General features: G+C 34.9%; 1 protein-coding gene across 1 annotated transcript; it reads left to right on the top strand.

Annotated features, from left to right (window-relative positions):
* LOC143176979 (cilia- and flagella-associated protein 58) lies at positions 1-18,830 on the top strand. Its single transcript, XM_076374674.1, has 11 exons — positions 1-54; positions 2,604-2,690; positions 3,427-3,555; positions 4,222-4,454; positions 7,072-7,348; positions 8,224-8,456; positions 10,869-11,280; positions 14,456-14,726; positions 15,367-15,881; positions 16,905-17,129; positions 18,452-18,830. Exons 1-11 carry the CDS (start codon positions 19-21, stop codon positions 18,722-18,724), a joined length of 2,691 nt encoding a protein of 896 aa, XP_076230789.1. The 5' UTR covers positions 1-18; the 3' UTR covers positions 18,725-18,830.
* Positions 18,831-22,506: the final 3,676 nt, after the last annotated feature.

The following is a 22,506-nucleotide window of genomic DNA, read 5'->3' on the forward strand; positions in this document are numbered from 1 at the left end:
CATTTTTGAACCGCCATCATGATGGACATGGAGATGAACGCTGGCTTGGATGGCGTAAGTAGATGAATTTATTATAAAGTATCTTTTTATATTTGTGAAATTTTGTCTTAAATAATTAAAATAAAGTATTTTCCTCTTATAAAAGTTATAAACTATGAATGTCTTTATCGCAAAGACTTTAAGGATTAGGTTCTTAGTATTAGTATTAACGAATTAAAATTTTGTACCACTATTTTTGTTGTCTGAATTAATTAAATTGAATTAAAATTGAATTCAAATTGAATTAAAATAGAATTACACTTCTAGGGAGAATAGATTCGAATTCCAATGAGATTACAGTAATTAGAATAACTCTTAAATTATGAAGGGTGTTCGATAACAGGTGTTCGATAACAGAAATTTGAGGAACTGACTCCATACGATAAAATAAGATAAAACTACAAATGATAATAATGTGTTTGAGACCTCGTTTTAGAATTAGTAATTATTGAGAAAATGCTTAAAATTCAGATCAGAAACAACGAAATTATTACAATAAGTTCCAATAGTTCGAAATTAGGTACAGCGAAGTCAGTAGAATGAGTTCCAAGTCAGACACAGTGAAATCAGTAGAATATGTTTCGTGTCAGACACAGTGAAATCAGTAGAATATGTTTCGTGTCAGACACAGTGAAATTAGTAGATTATAAGTCAGGCACAGTGAAATTAGTAGATTATAAGTCAGACACATTTCACGCGTATCTAGTATAGGCATTTTCTCATCGATTAATAACTCTGAAGCAAAGACTTAAACGCAATTTTGTCATACTTGATTTTCGTCCTGATTTTGTTAATTTTCGTAATGTCAATTCTATTTTGTCACGTAGAATCCTTCCTTAAAATTTCTGACATCTGTTGCCGAACACCCTATACATTTCTTTTCACGAAACAAAAATTGTTCATTTAAACAACAACATACATATGTATATGACAACTTTGACAGTCACCGTGAAAAGTCATCTTTTCCAGCACGTGTTGTCTATGAAATAATGTATTGTATTTTACTGTAATTTTGAAATAAGTTTTTCAACAAATTGGGGAAGATGACGGAGAAGGTGGACACCAAAAAACAAGATGCAGCAGCGAAGCAAGCTGATGTTATTAAAATTCAATTATTCAAAGTATCTGTAACCTAACCGCGCAACTAACTGCGGTAAGAAATTTTTCAAAAAAGGATTAAGAATACTATACATAAAAAGAAAATTACTAAATGTTACTTTTTAAATGTTTTTTTTTTCCTACAGTAACGTGATATTTGATGACAAAATAGATGTAAAACTTCTCTAGAAGTATAAAAATACAAGAGAAATACGTAATAGAATAAAAATTTGTGTATGCTCTTTTTAGGGATCCAAGAATAAAAAAGATTTTTCAGTTCGTTCCACATCTTAAACAAAGCTACACATGAGCCGCTTATTTGCCAAATCGGTTAACTCCACAAAATAAAAATATTTCTATTAATTTTAAATATTAGAAATTAAGTGTTAATTAAGTGTTTTGACGCTAAAATTTAAAAAAATTCAAGAAATAGAGTTAATTCTCTTGATCCATGCACGGCTCACTTGTAGTTCATGGGTATCGAAGTTAGATGGCCACAGTTTGTTGGTCCATAAAGTGGAATGTTTTTTTAAAACTAAATTATCAATATCATTATATAGGTAATGTTTTATGTAAAAAATTAATAAGCTCAAAAAAGTGCAGTTCACACAAAGTATAAATAAACAGGTAAAGTAATCCTCATGAAGGTTTTAGTTCATAGGTCACATCGCTAGATGGCTATAGTATTTAAAAAGTGCTAAGTTAATAGTTACAAGTTTTTTACAAAAATAATAAATTTTATCTAAATTATATATCTTTAAATAGAACTGCCTACTCAGAAAATAATTAACAAAATAGATGAGTTATTTGTACGTTTCATATCCACATGAAAAAAATAGTAAATAATTTTATTTATTCATATATATAGCATATCCCTGAAGCTGATTAATTTTTAATTTGGACATATCATTTCGTTTAAAATTATTGTTCCAAAGTATTTTATACACACTAATTTAACAAAACAGCCAAAAAGAAGTAACGATAATCTAAACCGACAAGGTGATGTTCCCCTTTAAATTCTCCACGAAGGAGCCATTTACCTTCTATAACACCATTTCAACTTAAACTCAACGCTGAATTTTCCACTCCCCCCAAAAAGCTCACCGAAAAAAGGCGAAATAAAGTGTAAAATGTGCCAGTAAACGCGCCATTGTCTCAGATTCAGGACCAGACACCCATAACGAGGGCAGTGACGCATGCAGTGAATCTCGAGTGCCTTCGAGAAGATATATCGCTCGTGGTCGGTGTCTGGGGATGGTGATGGTTTATTAGGGCCCTGGTAATGTCGAAGCCGCCGAAAAATGGCTCGTAAATTTCACGTGGACCCTTATCGTGTCCGTAACGCGATTAATATCCAGCGGACCGACGGTCAGTGGCGCGGCTAGGTGACGATAATCGTGAAAAAGTAACGAAGGACGCGAGCTGCGAGTGATACCCTGTCAGTGTGACGGAATGACACATTTCAGGACGAGGGAAGCGAGATCAGCGAGGCAGAGTCGGAAGGGAGCTCGGCCAGCAGCACGTTCTGCACCCTCGAAAAGGATTACTCGAAGGTGAGGGTCTTTTGGGGGCTTGCCAGGAAACGCTTCTCGTCAAGAGCAGGTTTCCTCGACTGTGCTACTTAACGTGTAATTTGTTTCTGTGTTTGCAAATTACGCGATTCGCGAATGAAATTTCGGGGGGTGTTCTTGCAACAGTAGTTACGGTTAGTTAAGGGGTTGTGTCATTGTGGCGACGATAAATCAGAGACTATTTCTGGGGACTTATGTTAGCGAAATTGTTTGCCTGATCAAAACTGAATTTTCTGTAGCTTCTGTTGTGTGAGAAATAATATTTTATTTATATATTGTTCATAAATAAGACAAGAAAATGGTGCCGCTTGCTTTATAGTTGCCTTTTGCATGAGAATTTAGTATCAGTGATTTTATTAAAATTAAAATAAAGATGGTATTGATTTTGAAATGTATTCATTATCTTATGACGTATGGCTTTTAAAAAATTCTTTTAATATAATATAATACTGTATTAAAACTCCTCCATTGATTATATTGTAGATGCACTTTTATAATCTTCTTATACTGTGCATATTCACTTTATAATTTTTCATTCTATATTCCTCGTCTTCGGTTTTACATCGCTTCTCTATCATCACTGAAAGTAATGAATAATTATCGGTCGAAGAAGTCTTGTTATTTAAGTCGTTGATATTCCTGTAATTTCGTTTGCTAATTACCAGTGTCTTGGAACTGGTGTATAGAAACTGTACCAGTTTGTTATTTCATTCTTCAGGTCTTGAAGGAAATGAAAAGCAACGAGGCGCTGGCTCCATTTCTCGCTGAATACACTAGGCTCTTCGAGTTGCTGTACAAGGCCCACAAAACGGAGAAAGAGTTGACGGAAAAATGCACTTTATTACAGGTATAGTTAATAACACACAGAATATTCTATTGTAGCATCGTAAAGAAGTTGTAGATATAAATAAAATTTTTATTATTTGCAATAAGTTATAAATTGAAAGAAGGATTTATATGATACCTACTATTATTTTAGAATATCATGCAAAGATCGAAATCGTTTTGAACTTTTAAATTTAGTTCAAAGTTATGACTGTATTTTAATAAATTAGACTGTAATTAATAATTAAATGTATCTGAGTAATTTATTCTGTAAAGCCTGTTTTTATAGAATGAATTTTTGTTTCATTTACACATCTGGCCAAAAGTTTGAAACCATTTGTTAATTCTCATTAAGGTTATACTCTACTGCGAGGTACTTTCGAAACTAACACTTTCACAATAATTATACGATATTTTTCATTTTAATACCTCCGCTACTTTCGTTACTTCTTCTTCTTCTTTTTTTTTTTTTTTTTTTTTTTTTTTTTTTAGTTTAGAAAATGAGTCCAGTCTGTTGGCAGATATAAATATCTCGACAATTTCGCTTGAATCGTGTGTTCTAGGATCACCTCTAAAATGTATTCCAATGTTTTATTAAATTAGAAAATAATATGTACTTTGTTTACACATGGTTTATACCATTTATTTGTACACTTTCCAAGATGTAAGAAACCTGATGTGATTTCAGACAGAGGCAGAAAGTAATCAACAGAAAGTAGCTGAGTTGACGCAGACAGTTTCTCATAACGACGACGAAATCGAGAACTTGAAATACGAAATCGAGAACGCGGTTAAAAGAGCAGATGCAGCTCATACGCGTGAGCAGAATGCACAGGAGATGATTGAAAACCTAAGGTTAAATGTTAGTCAACTTAATCAGGAACTCGAGCAGAAGAATAGGCAACTGGCTGCTGGGGATGAGTAAGTTCTTTATAAATCAAACTGATTCTAATACACAATAGATCAATTAAAACAATATATAAAATAGAACAATAGTTCCCAGAAATGTTAAAGATAGGAAATATAAGATAGAAAATAGGATAGGAAATTTAAGATCAAATAACCCAATCGATCTGGACCAAAGATCGTTCAAAGCCAACATGGGTAAAGACTCATTATATTCGTGGCGAGTTTCTGCACAATCTGGTGATTTAATTTCCATCAAAGGCGTCAGGATTAAACTTGTTCGATGTTGCTGGTAAGATCGATGAGCGGTGGACGTGAGCATGCATGCTTTTGGCTATGCAAACTAAGTACTGTCAATTTTGGTATACATATGCATACTCCATTACCAAAACCTTGTTCTAATATTCTAGAGGATATGCCACAACTTTTAAAGACTCAAGTCATTGCAAGGTAGAGAATTTATGACTCTACGAAGAAGCTCTGAGAAGATTAATATTGGCTTTTCGTTTCTTATTAAAATGGAGAGAACTTAGGATATTTCAACATGTGGATCCCTTAATATATCTCTTAATATATATTTATGTTGATATATTTTAAGTTTAATATCTTGACTCTGAAACTTCACTAGCATTTACTTGCCATTTCTTACGAATTTGTTTGCCAATAACTATATTCATACATTCAGTCTAAAGATTAAATAAGAAAAAAAGAATGAAATGTAAAAACTAATATCAAGGTAAATAAAGGGAATGTTGCACAGTTATTTTCAAAATTGAACTATATTACTGTAGTTTAATATTGAAAGAATAAAGACCTAATAGTAATCGTAAAAAATAGGGTGTTTATTCGGCCTAGTTTGTAGGGAATAAAAGAATGCATTTACTGGTGTATAAAAAGATATAGTACCCTATTAAAAAAGATAAAGATAACCTGGAAGTCTTCAATAACGTCTCTATTTTTGGAGCAGACTAACATCAAGTCAAAACATTCGATAACATTTAATCTTGTGATAGAAATTTTCCACTACTTCAGTGTTTAACTGAACCCAATTGCGTAAAATATTTTGTACTTAAAAAATGATCTTTTTCTATCCGTAAAAATAATAAAATATTACTCTCAGGATTTATTTTAATTCTTTGAATGTAAGGCAAAATGACCTCAGTCCCATGTTTTAGGTTTCTAGATATTGTATTTTCTTTAGCCCATATTTCTAATTGTAAATGCATAAGTTTTTTTAATGCACTTCTAGTGCAGTTTTTTCTGGAAATATCAATTCTGTATTTTACATTCTAGATCTGAATTAAGGGCTTAATTCGAATTTTTTGAAAATGCAACACAGATCGTTTTGTCTTACAGCCACTGAATTAATCTTCAGAGGACACGTGAACGAAACTGCGAGTCATCGTGTCCTCATTACTGTACGTATGAAAAAGTATACGAAACCAATAATGATGTCCCCAATGTATCCGCGTGTGTGGAATCTCCTAAATTACACTAGTTTGTCCACGTTAGTTCACACGATCAGGGTAAACGACGTCGTCATCGAAACGCCACTCGTGTGTATACACCGTGATCACATTGGGGCTACAAGGATGTTCGAGTCTAATCCCTGAGGGAGAGAAGCGCGTCCAATATCGGTGTCTTTGTTCAGTCAACAGGATTGGACTGCAATTCCATTCTAACACGATCGTAGGTTGCGGTGCAGTAGCTCATAAAGATGTTGCGCTTCGTTTCGCTTGGTCTTGTCGCGACAAAGGCTCGGCAATGCCTGTCCTCTTAACTTCTAACCAACTCGCTCGCAAATAGTTAAAACAGACGACCAATACGTGTCCCCTGTGAGATCTTCGCGTTCGTTTAGTAGAATTACTTTTTCCTGGATATTCTGAATCTTTTAACGTTCTATGTTCTATTTCTTCTTTAGCTTCTATCTCTTTCATTCTTTTTGTATTTTGTATTTTTTTACATTTATCTAGTCTCTCTTTCAATTTCTTACTTTTCTCCTTTGTTGAAGATAATTCTTGTAGCATTTCTCTATTTTTTTTAATGTCATTTTGACGTCGCGATTTCTGATATTCTTTTTGCGTTCTTCCATTGTGGCCAGCTGTTACTTTCTTTATGGAATAAGGACAAGCTAAAGGCGCTTTATCTTTTTTCCTTTCTCTCAGTTTTCGATTCTTCTATTACCTTCCCCCTTTTCTACTCCATTTTCTTGCTGGAGAACCATCGAGCTTGGGACATCCGATAGGAACGACCCTGATCTTGCGAGATCCCATAGGGTCAAGTCAAATTCATGAGGTTCAATCAATTTAAAATTCAGGTTCCTTGTGTTTCATAGCAGTTCTGTAGAAATAAAACAGTAAATAATTATCAAGCATAGAGTATTATGAATTTTTCTCCTTTCCATAATGGCTGCAATTGTCCCTTATTGTCCTCCAACTAGAGCTTCCATAAATCTAATTGTAAAGTCAGGCATCTCTGAAATAGAGATTTCATTTGTTCCTTTGAAGCTGTCTCCAAACCTCGATAAAACACAAGTTTATAGAATTTACACGCAGACGCGTATAGGCTCATAGAGTATAGTGAACACTTTCCTTCGAACAGTATTAAACGAAGAACTCGATTAAATTTACAGTCTGAGTGCCAGCAAGCAGAAAGAGAATCTTCTGAAGGAGAAGGAGATGCTGGTGAGCGAGATGGATACGCTGAGGCAACGACTGAAGCACATGTCCGTGTACACCGAGGAGCTCGAGAAAAGAAGCAGCGACATCGAATACAAGGTGCAGGAGATGCAAGAAGATCTAGATATGCAGCTGAGCGAGATTTCTAAAGAGCGCAGGACGAAGCAGAGGCTGGAGGATGAGGTGCATCAGCTGGAAGAGGAGCTCGGCGCAAAAACGGCCGATTTGGAGGTAAAGGATCTCCACATATATATTCTCCCTGTAATTTCTCGGCTAGGTTACGTTGCCTCGTTGTAATACCCGCATCGAGAGGTAATTCCAGCTTAATGGGGATATCGGCGCTCACATTTCACGCTCTGCTAACGTTTTCGCAACCTGTATCGTTAGACTTCTGAGTAGTTGGAACGCTGCTGGGATTCATAATAATGGCGAAAGCACATGAAGAAAATACGAAATTTGCATTTGGCACATTGATCAGGGGTTTGGTTTTGCAAGCATGTTTTGACAATTTTGGGCAACTGATGTTAGTAAAGGATAATATCAAGTCTCTGTGATGTGAGTTGATTCAACTAGAGTGAAGGTTGGGAGGCACATTTGACTACCCAACTTGCTAGAGTATCGCGCTACGTTTACATTAGGCAACTTTTGATGGGACAACCGAGTTTATCGACCTAAGTCGATCAAAATTGTCGTTTCAATTTGGTTGAAATTGGGTTTACAGGGGCAACTTTGATCAACTTCAGGTTGATCGAAGATCAAAGTGATGTAACGTAGCATTACACACTTGGAGTTTTTGTCAAGCGTCGACCCTCAGACCCTGGTCTTAAATCCTTTATTATCAGTTTCTTGTGTTCCAAATTGCAGGATGGTGAACTTTGAGGTCATTTTTGTCTTATTTCAAAGTTAAAAATGTTAAAAATGATTTCTCCAATGATGTATAGATATTACTATACATTCTTTAGGCCTGTCGAGACTTTAGAACATTAACATGCTTCTTTTCTTAAAGCCAAGTTCTAATTAAAGGACAATATTATAAATGATTATATTGTGTTCAGTTATTTCATGTTGAATTATTTTAAGGTAATTCTTGTGAATGTGTTTGGCAGACAGCCAATGCGTCGATACAAGCAGCGGCTGCTAACGTGATGAAGTTGGAGCTTATGCTGAAAGACTATAAATCTTCCGGTGAAAAGATGCAGAAAGACATGAACAAGATGATGGTGAAGAATATGAATCTACAGACGGATCTTGACAATGCGAACACTCAAATAGAGTCTCTGGAGCAAGAAGTAGCAGAGAAAGACAAGAACCTGAAGGAAATGAGACAGGCCCTGAACAGGTAATCGTTCAATGTCCTACATAAAATACACCTCGTTTGTGAGAATATAGGATGCTGTACCAATTGACAATTGACAACGTATGTACAGTATTTCTCAATTTTTTTTCTATGGTTTCTTAACACAGATTGACAGTGTCAAAATATCTGATTATTTTTTAAAAAATCATGCATGTAGGAATTAAGTATGAGACTCATTAAGTAAGCTTAAGACTTGGAGTAGTGCTGAGTTTATACAGATTCTTTTAAAAAGTTATTCATTTTTGCCTTGTCAAGTTAAGAGTTGAAAGAAACGAAAGAATAAATCTAGTGAAACTGTGGAATTAATCATAATCTTGATTCAAGACAGACTGTCTGGAGATTCAGTTCTTCAGTATCGGGAATCCCAATATTCTCGAGTCGTAAAATATTTCCGAGAACCCAAGTCGAGAAATTCTCGACTTCACCCGATTCAGAATTTTTGGATTGTCCCTCGCTTCTGTTATAGTACACTAGAACCTCGTTTATCCAAGCAATTTGAGTTCCAACCCCTATTATACGAAATTTTAGGTGAGCCTCTATTGTCTGAACTGAGGTTGAGCATAGTCTCAGTTATCCAAACGCGTATTCTGTATTCTGTATAAGTGATATAACTCACTGACATGTACAATTGGCCTGTGTACATACAGTATCGCTGATAAGTATTCGAACGACTTTACAGGTTTAAAAAATTATAGATTTTTCAGTAGCAACTGATGTCTACTGCTTAGACCAGGCATAGGCAATTTTTCCTAGTTTGGGGACCAAATTATCATTCTATCTTCGAGTCAAGGGCCAGACCAAATGATCAAATAAAACAAATTAATATTAAATGAATTAAAACAAGTTGCTACTTCATGTTTTCTATCATTATGAATCAGACATACTTCGCTGATATAGCTTAGGGTCGGATCAAAAGAAGTGGATGGCTGGGGGTTGCCCATATGTGGCTTATACTAACCATTAATTACTCTTAAAAGTACAATTACTGTAATTATTACATACTTCATTTTAAGATATAATAGAAGTACGAAACAAATGTAAAGAATATACATCAGTTATTACAAGGAAACCTATATTTTTCTTAACATGTGACACTGTTCGAGTACTTATGAGCGTTACTATATATACCAACACTCCAAAAAAATAGGTGATGAGGATACCAGCGAACCTCCGTTTACTGAACGTCGAAACCTCTATTACCCAAGCTAATAGAGAAAGGTGGGAATGCTAGTGGCCCTCTATTAACCAAACAACTCAGCTATCCGAACTATCCTGTCCCCTGACTGGTTTGGATAAACTAGGTTCCACTCTACACATTCTTCTCACAAACAAAGCATTGTAATTTAAGGATCATATTTCACTTTGTGGCGAGCATTGCCAAATATCATTCGACTCGACTATTTAGTCATGATCAGAGTTATGAGACGGGCGGATGAAACAAAGGTCTAGCGTTGTTTTTCTCGCTCGGAGGCGAGTATCAGCGGGATTATTCGTAACGAATGGTATTATTTCAATTTCCGCTAATAAAATATCTGACAGGACGGGGAAGTAATTGATTGCTGCACACGTGGGAAGAGAGGGGGATAATGCGAGAAACATTATTCGTCGGGCTATTTGTGAAATTATATTCGCGGCATGCTCGCTCGTAGTCGGATCTCGACAGAAGGGAACCGAGAGATGCGAAATTTATTTTCCATTAAATTTTGCATTACAATGCGTCGATATGTACGGGCTGGGTATAATTGCTATGCAAATCGTGATATATATCTTCGGTGTAGGATGGAACAGAGAGAAAATACGACTCTTCATCTGGGACAAGAAGCGCGGTTGTTTTTTTACCGCGTTTGAGAGGAAGAATTTTTATCCGCCATTTTGCGAGGAATGCTTTCATTATTGGATGCATCAAAATGTGATCAAAATAATCTGAGTCACATGCTTTCAAGATATTAGGTTTAAAGTTTCCAATCTCAATATCGTCTTCTTAAATCCTTATTTTTAAATGAAAGAATTTTTCTAATACCTTTTCTTTTCTCTGTAAGCATAAGTGCTATCTTCTAAATCTAAATTAAAACCTTAACTCGAATTTTTTGAAAATGTGACGTAGGTCATTTTGCCTTACCGCCGAAGTTATAATTTTCTCGTTATGTTCAACTGTTTGTTCGTTGAATACAATACGCTGTCCTTTCGTTTTGATGGTCGAGTATGTATATTTGCGAGATAAGAGATTTGTCGTTAAATAGATAAACCCACAGAAACAATAGAGCCATGCAGACTCAGAGAAGTGTCCCTCTAGCTCCAGTGTCGTCTCGCGAATACTGCATTCGCGAATCGTTGTATAATTAACAGCGTCTGTGTCTCATTTATTTAGAACAATTTTCCTTTATGACCTGACAGGATGAAGGACGAGTCAACAAGAGCAATAGCGGAGAGAGAGATCATGGCCAAACGGTTGCAGAAGGTCGAGGCAGAACGGACGAGTTTCGAACAGCAGTTGAAGCAAGCGCTGACTGACATAAAGAAAGTCGAAACAGATGTAGTCAGTTTTCGAAAACTCGTCATGGAGAAGCAGCTGCAGATGGAGGCTCTGACGCGCGAGAAGAACACTCTAGCGCGCAGCAAAGAGACAGCGGATGAACATATTAAGAGATTCCGTCAAGAGATGGTAGTGTGCGAGTACAGCAAACGGAAGATGGAGCATGAGTTGGACGATGCGATTGGAGACACCATAGAAGTGAAGAAGAAGCTACATGCAGTGGAGAAAGAGAGAGATAAATATAATACGATGGCTCAGGATTTGGCTCAGAAGGTGAGTACCGAATATTGTAAATTGTAAAGCGAGGAGACCCATGAGATCAGAAATTTTTCGAAAATATTAATGTTGAAAGTTGATGCTAATTTAACATTGTTAAACGTAAATAAATAGCGTGATCGTAGTTAATTAGTAAGTTACTTTTTAAGTAACAAGAGCCAAGACAATTCTTTTTGTACTATCAGTAAGAGAAATACACACTGATGAAGTCGAATAATTTATACTGGATGAATGCTAAATAATACATAGTATTATGCCAGAGAAGTGGAAAGTGGAATCTGAATCTGGGTTAGTATGCGTCTAGCTAAACAGGGTAAGAGCACACTGAAAGATAAGTGAAGTAGAACCACGACTAAGCGTCCGAGTGGAACAGACTCGTATGTGGTCAGACAAGTGAAATGGTATCGTATTTATCCCAGCAAGTTGAACAGGGCTGCGAGCGAATGAAAGGACTGCACATAGACCTCTGAGCGTACATAGCTACGCAAGGCATATAGTGCAGTATGCACGTACAAATATGAACTATAGCATTTTTAGTATTTTTTATATAAACCGATGTTGAACACGTGATTATTTCACAAGTCATTTTTTCTTCTTTATATTAGAAGTTTTAGTGAAACCAAAATATAATACAAGTTTCAAGTTGAACATATTTAGAAACTTGAGCAATGTAATAAGCTTAGTTTTAATAACAATTGTGCATGACAACTCGAATTTGTTTTTTTAAAGACTGAGAATCAAGCAAAGTGAAATAAATTTCTGACGATTAATTTGAACCAAAGCTACTTTTCAAAAAAACTTGATTGCTCTTAAAATTAGTTTTAATTAAAAGTATAGTATGTTGTGTTAATTTTTCAATAAGAAGTACACTACAGATTATAAGCATAGAGTCGCTTGTAACACTTATTAAAGTTATACAATGTAGTAAAATAATTTTGATTTGAAGTTAATACGTTTCATAATTAACAATATTCTTTATTTAAACATATACAGAGAAAACAATTTATACAATTCATTCTTATTAACTTATGTTGAATATTGAAGAAAGTAACAATCATTTTCATTAATTTGAAATGTTCTTCTAAACTTTTGGCTGATAGTCTTTTTCTGAAATTAGAGAAGTTTTGTATCTATAAAAAATTGCAAATAATCATTATGCTCATATTAATTTGCGCAATACTGTCCACGTGAAATTAGGCAAAACCTAACCCATCTAAGTAACCTTCAAATTTATAATTCTTACCAATTTTTGAATTATCTCCGAAGTTCTCCATTTGAAAGACAATATTTTTGCACGCAATTTATCTCCGAGTTTCTGCCTTTCTCGTAAATAATTGAAATTTAGATTCTCACGTTCAGCAAGTGAAGTTTGAATAGCAAGATGGAACAGGGTAGGTACGTAGCAGAACGAGGGAAGCCGCTCGGATGTTTCGAATAATTGGCCATCCTAGCAGCGGTAGAGGTAGACGCGCGGTTAAACATCTATCTAATAATAGGTGTTGATATAGCGTGAGCTGTCAGGCAAGTTGCATAGCAGACGTACAGCTGAAGGATCACCAGGTGGTATGGTTGCTGTGCGTTCATACACCAAGCAAATTCTGCTGACGGATACACAATTTGGTGCCCGAAGTTAAAGGTAGACAGAGGTCAGTCGTTCATTTTGGGTTCGCCTTGGAGCAGATGTAACCGTCATGGTTTCGGAAGATTTGCAGCTACCCATAGGAACAATTTGTTGCTGAGGTTTTACATCGACAAATCACGATCACGCGTTTCTAAACGTAAACAGAGATTTGGGAAAAGAAAGTTAGCATGTCAAAGTGCTAATAAACCGTATATTATTCACGATTGTCAAACGAGTTTCTAGTTCAGTCAATCGGTTTTAGGATATTATATACATTATTTTATCGACATAGGAGAGCTGCGGGGTATAAATTCTCGCCTACTAAATTGAAATCATCACGTTTATAGGAAATACCCCTACAATAGCCCGAGAGAGAACGCATTCTGTGTAACCACATCACAGAGGCACGTGTGTGTGGTTGGAAATTACTGGATGTATGTAACCGGTTCATTTCGTGATTGTACATGAAATTGTAATTAATACTAGATTAATACGAGTAACTACATCCATCGACAGCATCTACAGCCTAAATCGTTAGGGTTTGCTCAGGGAGCCTTTTGAAGAGGAATACAGCAATCAAATCTGATAGTAACGAGGGTCTCTTCGTTAATGCTTTTAAATCATATTTGCTATGTTAAATATAGCAGAGGAGCATTTCATCTTCGTCATAGTCGGTTATTACTTAGCTCGTAGGCATATTGATCCATTATACTATAGTATTCAGAGTGAGACTAGAGTTTTGAACCAGTGAACATCTATAAAAAAATAGTTTTAACAACATTGTTTATTGTATTCAGAATTTATGTAAAGGTTCCTCTTAATAATTGGCAAACTTCTGTAATTAATTTTGTAACAAGAATTTATTACAAAGGACTTTGTATGAGAACAGAGAACAGAGATGTTCTATTTTAGTTCTAAATATTTAAGATCCTCACTTTTTAAATTTTTGAATTTTAAATTTCTCAAATTTTCATATTTTCAAATTTTCAAATTTTAATATAAATTTATAACTTTGAAACTAAGGCTGACCCCCTATTATATATATAGGAAAAAGTTCAACATCTCGTCGTCTATAATATATCCAAAGATCATCAAAATCGGCGGTGCTGTGACTAATCTGCAGGTTCACCGTTTTAATGTTTGGTTTTCACATCCTCATACAAAACCAATTACTGTATTATAATTCATTCTCTATTTACGAGAAATTAATAATTTGCTGCTTTAATATGCTTAACTAAATTTAATTTAGTAAAATAAATTTCTCAAAATTTAATCGAGTGAGTAACCCTGACTACTTGTTACCAAAAAAGGTTTCATGCATACCATATACAAGTGCCCTCATAGTTCCCTTGCTAGCTATAAATAATCTCTCACGATACTCTGACAAATGGTAAAATTACTCGTCATTAATGTAACAATGGAACACATAGTTTCTCCTGTTTATGTGTCAAGGGATCGCAGTGAACTAGTCTCGGTTAACGCATGGAAGCCGAGAGACGGCGACAGTGATTTGCATGCATCTCAATTGGACTAACTTCGTCGTGTTAATAGGTTGAGGACTATATAAGCGAGGTCAAGCTGAAGCAAGTAGAGATCTCGAGTTATAAAAAACGACTGACTGAGGCCGAGACGAAGTATCGGCAGCAGCAGAATCTCTTCGAGGCGGTCCGCGCGGAAAGGAACACCTGTAGCAAGAGTTTGACAGAGGCTCTCGATGAAATACAGGAGCTGAGGAACAAGCTGAAGATTGTTAGTCATCAGACTGAGCAGCTAAAGGAGGATATCGCGACGAAGGAGGCTAGCTTGATCAAAGAGGAATTCCGTAAGCGGTTTACAATTTTCGTAACCACTTGATCCTTAATAGCTTCTTAATTACTCAAGTTAATTATTCAGGTATTCCATAAATTGTTTTAGTAGAGACTCTGATATTCAATAGTAGTTTCCACAGTTAATTAACCCTAGAAAAGCCAAACTATTGAAACGTTTAAGATGAGCTCTGATATAATTCATTTGTTTGCAATTGATTGTCTGGAATTATAACAAATAATTAAGATCTTATTCGAGTTACTTTAACAAAGCATTCAATTATTAAAACTATGTTGACATTTCTTAATATTCCATGGACTTTCTAGAATTAATATTCTAAATCCATATAAGCAAATTTGTAAGTCCCTCAAATTAGTTGACATAAATACTGAGTGAGGACTCATTTTGATAGCTCTATTAAACAAACATTTATTCGAAGCAATTCGGATAATGTCGAACTTCGATTCATCGTGATGCAATAACAAACTGGAGCACAATTTATCCAGCGTATAAATAATAAAAAAAGTAGCCCTCTCTATTGGATAATCGAAGCACCGAGGTGTCCTGCTGGCAAATTTATCAAGACCTCCTAGTGGAGGCTGTTTTATCTGGATCCTGGAGCGAGAGGCTCTCTCACGCGGTCATTTGTCTTGCAGTACGTGGGAGGGTGGAAAAGGAGAAGGAGAGCGTGAAGGTGGAGCTGCAATCTTCTCGCAAGGAGGTGAGCGATCTTCGACGCGAGATCGAGAAGATGAAGCAGGAGGAGAAGAGCCTGCGGCAAGTGCTACAAAAGGCCGAGTCGGACATTGGACGGCACAAGAAGGACATCGACAATGTCATGAACGAACGAGACATCCTGGGAACACAATTAGTCAGGAGGAACGACGAGTTAAGCCTCCAATACAGCAGAATAAAAGTGCTGCACGGGACGCTGCAACGAGGCGAGGTGCAGTACAATCAGAGATTGGAGGACATAAGACTGTTGAAGCTCGAGGTGAAGAAGCTGAGGACTGAGAAGGCGCTGTTGACTAAGAGTATAGTGAATATGACCGACCTGCGGCAAGAGGTCTTCTATTTGAACCGTGATCTGGCTAAGGAGAGGCTGAAGGTCATGGCGCTGGAGGAGGAGGTCCAGACTCCTTTGAATATTCACAGATGGAGAAAACTGGAGGTGTGTTATTTATGCTAATTGTTATTAAGACTGTAGTAGGATAGTATCTTTAAGGTATAAACTCACGACTGACTCGTTTGGCGCGAGAGACATGGGGTCAGTTTGAGGTCAATTCATGTTTATGATAGATTACAGTTATATTGAGAAACATTGGGTAAATATTTGTTTTATTTTAATTTATATACGTGTTTTAGTTTATACTATATCTTGATTCGAATTATTAGTTAAACATTCATTATTTTTAGTAGAATAATGTAATAAATTCATATTTGGAACAGTAGTATATAAATATGAAATAAGTATACTTATCGCGTATTATGAATTAGTAATGAATTTTTCTAAATAAATTAAAAGGCATCATATTTTATTATGTAAATAATAAATTTTATTCCCGTATTTAGCAATAAGATATCCAATTTTATTTGAATAAATAATATTTCATCAGAATTTATTTCATTTGAATAATTGTTTTAAATAAATAATTAAGTATAAATCGATATATTCAAATTGAGTACTTAATTTAACCGCAATTTCTGGTAATAAATTATTTCTTATTAATTTTGAATTCACTCTCCATTTTATAATTATTAAATAACAATATCATCGTTTTTAATAATATCATTATTAGGCATACAATAATAATTTTAATCTTTATATGAACTTATTTGTAAAGTAATCAAAATTATTTTAAATCAAGGTTTAATTTAAAAATTATTCAGGTAATACTATTTCATTGAAGTTTTGCTTTTGATCAAAAAATGAGAGTTTATAGCAAATATTGTAAGCTTAGAACGTTGGAATACTAGTTGCTGGACAGACTTTTTTGGATTAATCTAGATTTTTTATATCTTGCAAATGTAACGAGAGAATTCAAATTTATGAATAGACTCTCTTGGAATAGTATAAATTTCTTAAATTTTGCAGTTTATTCTTTCCTAGGAGGGGAACATTTTGAGTAATGTTACGATAACCTACTGCATTTTATACAATACTTAAAAGTTAATCGAATTTGGATATTTCTAGGGTTCCGATCCAGGTACCTTTGAATTATTGAAAAAGATCCAAATACTTCAGAAACGCGTATTGCGAATGTCGTCAGACATGATCGAGAAGGAGAAAAAAATAAAAGACACAGAGAAGCTATACATGAATCTTCGCGAGATCCTCTTAAAACATCCAGGACCTCAAGTGACGCTCTCTCTAAGCAAAACTCAGAAAGCCTTACGCGAAAGGGGACAGAAGATGAAGGTAAGTGGAAAAATTCTTCTTACGAGGACTGTGTATGAGTTCCTTGAAACATTGATGAGGAACTTCATTAGCGGTTAATGCTCGTTCCGATGAGTCAAGTTATTTTCATTCAAGTAACTTAAATACAAACAATTTGATGCAATTTAATCAATCTGAACATGTTACTTTACGTGACTTGAAATATTCATTCATGCTTCAAGTGAAGTTGATGTCCTTTCAACTTTTTCTTGCTTTGAAGTATATGTATATTGATTAAACTGTGCTGCTTGAATTTGGAACACAAATTAGAAAACATGCAGGGTGTAATATGTATACGTTTCAATATTTTAAGGGGTGATAGGACACCCCAATTGGATCACAAAATGTCTTGTAACATAGTGTCCGATTTGCTTTCGTTTTATAGTAATAATGCCTTAAAGTTAGCATTATGTTCTGAAGCGAAGAGTAGCTCGTGCATATCGATGCATATCAGAGACAAACACATTAAAAGAGTTCCTTGACGTAGAGTATTCGAACCTTGAGAAGGTTGTGTTTATTTCAGAAGGCTCTGAACACGTGTTAAGACTCTCATAAATACAAATCCTTCAATGGGACTCCTATTGTATACGGTCTCTGCTCTGTCGATCATTGGGTTGATCTTGAACAGCTGACTGCTGGCAATCTTTTGGGTTACGTTACATCTGTGTGTGTTACTTATGTTCTTGTCCGCAAGCTTTTTTGATCTTTAAAGCTTTATAAAAATGAAACCGTAAGAGATACAATAAAATGTATTAAGACTTTTTTCTTCTATTGCTCTTCCTTAATATATCTGCAAAATTACAAAACCCTCCGACTCATAGTTTACCGTATAGACATGTTAACTTTGAAGGATTATTACTACAAAACAGAAGCAGATCGGAAAGTATGTTATGGGACATTTTGTGACCCATTTGAAGTCTTCTACCACCATTTAAAATATTGAAAAGTATAGATGTTAGTCCCTGTATAAATATTAAGGAAGCTGTCAAAGTGCATGCTTTGTTTGAAAAATACATAAATAACCAAATAAAATCGAATAAAAGAAATAAGTGGAATAATAAAAAGCTTTTTGAATTTCTAGAAATATATGAAGAATATGTGCTGATATATCAGCACGTACTTCTTTCGACGCCATTTTTATTACTCTTATATGACAGCTTGAATTCAAGTAACTTGTCTGAATACAAACTTGATATCAAGCTACTTGGACACAAGTGGCTTGAACTCAAATGACTGTGCTAATCTGAACGAGCTTTGCTCTCTGCCTTATCGTTGGTTGAGTGATTCAAAAGAGCACTTCTCAGTGTATGTTGGCGGAGCTGAGCATGTACGAGTTCCAAGTCAGCGAGTACAAGATCGACATGGACAAAATAAGCGGGCAGATGTGCGAGCTAAAGAAGAAGTACTACACCCAGAAGAGGAAGTTGCAGAAGACGAAGGACTCCGTCTCAAAATCAATGAGCGAATCCATACTTCCGGCTGTGACTCGGTGCCCGAAGAAATTCTGCGGCGGTGGCTTCAACATGACAACCCCAACGCCCAGAAACTGTTTCGTTGCCGACTCTGTCTGTCACTAAGCTGCAGCTCGCCTCTGAGAGTGACGAGGACACGGTGCACCCTGTACTATTTGCAGAGGCGACGATACGACGGTGTAATGAAAATATAACGGTGTACTTTGCAGGATTTTTCTGTGTACTTTGTCCGTCGGAACTTTCTGCTTTCGTTCACTCGTTTTTCCCAATGTATCTGTGATGTCTGTCAATATTTGCTTCGGCCCCAGGATATTCTCTGCTTTACGCGACAATACGAATGTGCTTCACTGATTGTTTGCGAAACATAGGGGAAGGGGGTAATTTGTTTGTTTCTTTTACATTTGGTTTTTGGGGGGTGCATGAGATACAGCTAACGTTCTCTGCAAAGTGGCTTCCTGTCTTTTTTCTTGACGAGGTTTGTTAATCTAATGGAGAGGATTTGAGGAGATATGGGTTGAGCTGTAGGGGACAATATAAATTGAGGTAAGTGTCCCAGTAGCCGACCATGCCCTGGTACCTGGACACTAACGCTAATTTGATTGAATTTTAAGCTTGAATTATAATGTAATTAAAAACAAAAAATAGTTGTATACTCAGCTGCAGGGACGTCATGGTTGTTCACTTATTGGGTTATTTAACGTCTTAGGGAGCGATGAACCATCCCCACCGATCGACAGCCGCCAACCAAATTTCAAACATAGAAACGACAGAGGCAATATAAGAATTATATCTGAGAAATAATAATGTTACATGCAAATGATTTACAATAAGTTATTTCTTAGATATAATTACCGTATTGAACCTGTAATTTCTATGTTTGAACCTTGGTTGGTTGTTGACGATCGCTGGTGATAGTTGAGCATGATTGCTCTCTTACACATTTATGTATTGCAACACTTACTTTACTCCTTGCTAGAGGGATCAAAAAATTGATATTAATTATTTATAAAGTGGTCCTCTTATTCATGTCAATGATCTCAAAGTATGTACATTATTAAGATTAACGTACATCTATAACCACCTAAACTTTGGTTAGCAAAAGTACTTTCAATGCTATATTATGTATTCTTGTAAGTCTTCAAATAATTCTGGTTCAATTTTGTATTGAATTTAGATTTGAGTTAGTTAAAAAGAAAAGGAGTGTTATAATTATAAATTATATCAACTTGTGGTGTGATATCGATGGTATGACTAATTATTGAAAACCCTACAATTAATTATTGAAACCTTACAACTACTTGAATAACAGTGAATATGGGTAACTGTCTCTAAACCATAAGATGAATATCATCGATTCGCGGATAGTGATGCACATATTCAAAATTTTATATGGAGCGTGCTTAGTGAGAAACTAGAGGCAATATCCCGCGTTATGGAACTCGCAAACAACATTATGGCGGATATTAATAGCAGAATCCTTGTTATGTCAGTAATATGACTATGCTAGACGTACCTATAACTATATTTTTCAATATCGTGGTCAAAATGTTCCCAATGGACACTAATCATAATATTCCATAAGGTTTAATATAAGGTATAATGCTTTGTTTTTTTTCAACTAACTCAAACTTTAAACTAAGACTGTAGATATCATCAAACATACTTTTCTCGCATATTTCAGAAATTAAAGTGGAATGGCAATCATGGGTATGTATAAGTGAAAATTATTTAGGACGTTGACTTGAAAACATACTTCATGGTCACTGAAATTAGTAGGAGGGATCATTATATAAATGACTAATAGATAAATTAAGTTTTTTATTGCACTTTTTCAAACTATGATATTTTTAATTGCATCCATTTAAAGAGAGTAATGTATTGATGGGAAACGTTATTAATAAGTTTAAGATCGCTTTTCTTAGTATGTACTAATTAAATTAGACACTTAATTCCAAAATGAAAAACAAATTATATACATGAATTTTCAGTGGAAGAGAAAGGTTTCTTTATTTAGTGAAAATAATAGATTAAAGGTAGGTGCCATAATTATATTGCCATATATGTATGTTTAAATTGAACGTAAAATTTTAAACGTGGTTTTTATGAAACTGGGTCTGAAATTAGCTATTTCGAATTTTAAATTAATATCGAATGGATATATCTAGTCTTTGTCGTTTGCATTAGAGTCATATTATCTTTTCTTTTGTTTTATTCTACTTGTAATAATAACTACACAAATACTTAGTTAATTGTAAACAATTGCATAAAAACTTCACTATGCTTTTTCAAAACGAAAAGAAACTTGTATAAAAAAATTCACACATCTTAGTCCATGAATTTTTACTTCTAAAAATTGCAAAAATTTGAAACGTTCAAAAGGGAATACTTCTTTAAAAATTTGAATATCCGTATTGTAGAGAGACAAAGTATACAAAGTGTAATCGTCCCCTGACTTTGTGTCTGCTATTTACATTTTAGAATTGCTCCATACTATTTAATCCTCAGTATTATCCTCTTATTTCTCTTGTTACTTATCAAGTGCTTATATGAATATTCAACATCTTAAGTATTTACAAAGTGCTTAATTTCATTGGACTTTTACTTAGAGACTTAATAATTACAGTGCTAATAGACTGTAAATTGATATGGAGTTCATTTTACCCTCGTTGATCTCTTCACAAGAATTATCGTCTGAAGAAGTATTTGAAACAATTTTAATCTCTAGATGCGCTATGATATAGATAATCTCCTTGACATCGACAGCACTGCTGATATCATTAAATATTTTCAGTTCTGGCAAATGCATTTCGCTGCAAAACTGTGGAAACTGAGATAAGTATATTAAAAGATTAAGAGTTTGGCAAAGACCTCAGCTTTCACCTTCGAATTTCATGAATCCCGCCAATTGAATACATTAGACCTCTCGTTTGTGTAATGGAGATGGGCTATACATATCTTTTAGTACGCTATACATTGTATAAAACAACAGGGCTGTGGCATAGGTACCAAACATTTTAGCATAGAAATTATTTTGTAAATTAAGTACGGCGAGCAATGGTTGGTAGTATATGCAGTGGTGCAGGTAGCGAGAGCCATAAAATCGTACCCCGACGGCCATTGGTTGAACCGAGCCATGAAAAAGGTATAAAAAGGGTCAACTGTAGTCAAAATGTCTTCAGTTCTTGTAGGGCAATGACCTGCAATAGATTGTGACAAAATTCAAGCTTGTATCTCGGAGTGAGCATGAAATTCTCGCCAATTACGTATTAAATATTCGGTGTGCAATTGATCTTTGTGTCATGGAAGCGAAATCGAAGGACTTTTCACTTTCAAGTTAGAATGAACTCGAACTAAAGCAGTGTCTCTAGTGTTTTTCTTGTGTTATTGGAACCAGTTGCAATCTCGAATCAAGTAAGTTTCATGATTTCAAACCAATTATCGAGAACAAGTATTATTTTACATTTTTCAATATGCATTTTTTTGAAAGTTTCCATCACAATTTATGATTCACCATGTGTAGCTAGTGTCGTAATAATTTAAAGGATAATTGAGTAGTTAAATTGTAGATAATAATTGACGTATGAGTAGATTGTTGTTCGAGCGGACATCAAGTTAATTAGTTAGCACTAGAGCTATCGGGGTTAACGCATGTCTATTTTAATGGTTTATAGAAATTACAAGATTTTAGAGAAAATGCATAATAAAACTACAAAAGAATAACTGTCGTTTTTGTATATTTTTACTTTTATTTAGCTAATAACTAGGAACAAAAATAAGGTTTGTAAAGTGTAAAGGGTGTATAAGAAATAATTGTTACTCATTTTAACTGCCCTCATAGTTCTAGTGTTAAATAAAAGTGAGGAAAGATGAACTTGTTTATTCTAGTT

The sequence above is a fragment of the Calliopsis andreniformis genome, chromosome 3 (genome assembly GCF_051401765.1).
Source record: "Calliopsis andreniformis isolate RMS-2024a chromosome 3, iyCalAndr_principal, whole genome shotgun sequence".
Taxonomy (NCBI): Eukaryota; Metazoa; Arthropoda; class Insecta; order Hymenoptera; family Andrenidae; genus Calliopsis; species Calliopsis andreniformis.

Coding starts and splice junctions, on each gene's coding strand:
- LOC143176979 (XM_076374674.1), top strand. CDS start 19: ATGATGGACATGGAGATGAACGCTGGCTTGGATGGC. Junction 4,455..7,071: donor CAACTGGCTGCTGGGGATGA/GTAAGTTCTTTA, acceptor TTAAATTTACAG/TCTGAGTGCCAGCAAGCAGA. Junction 11,281..14,455: donor CTCAGGATTTGGCTCAGAAG/GTGAGTACCGAA, acceptor TCGTGTTAATAG/GTTGAGGACTATATAAGCGA.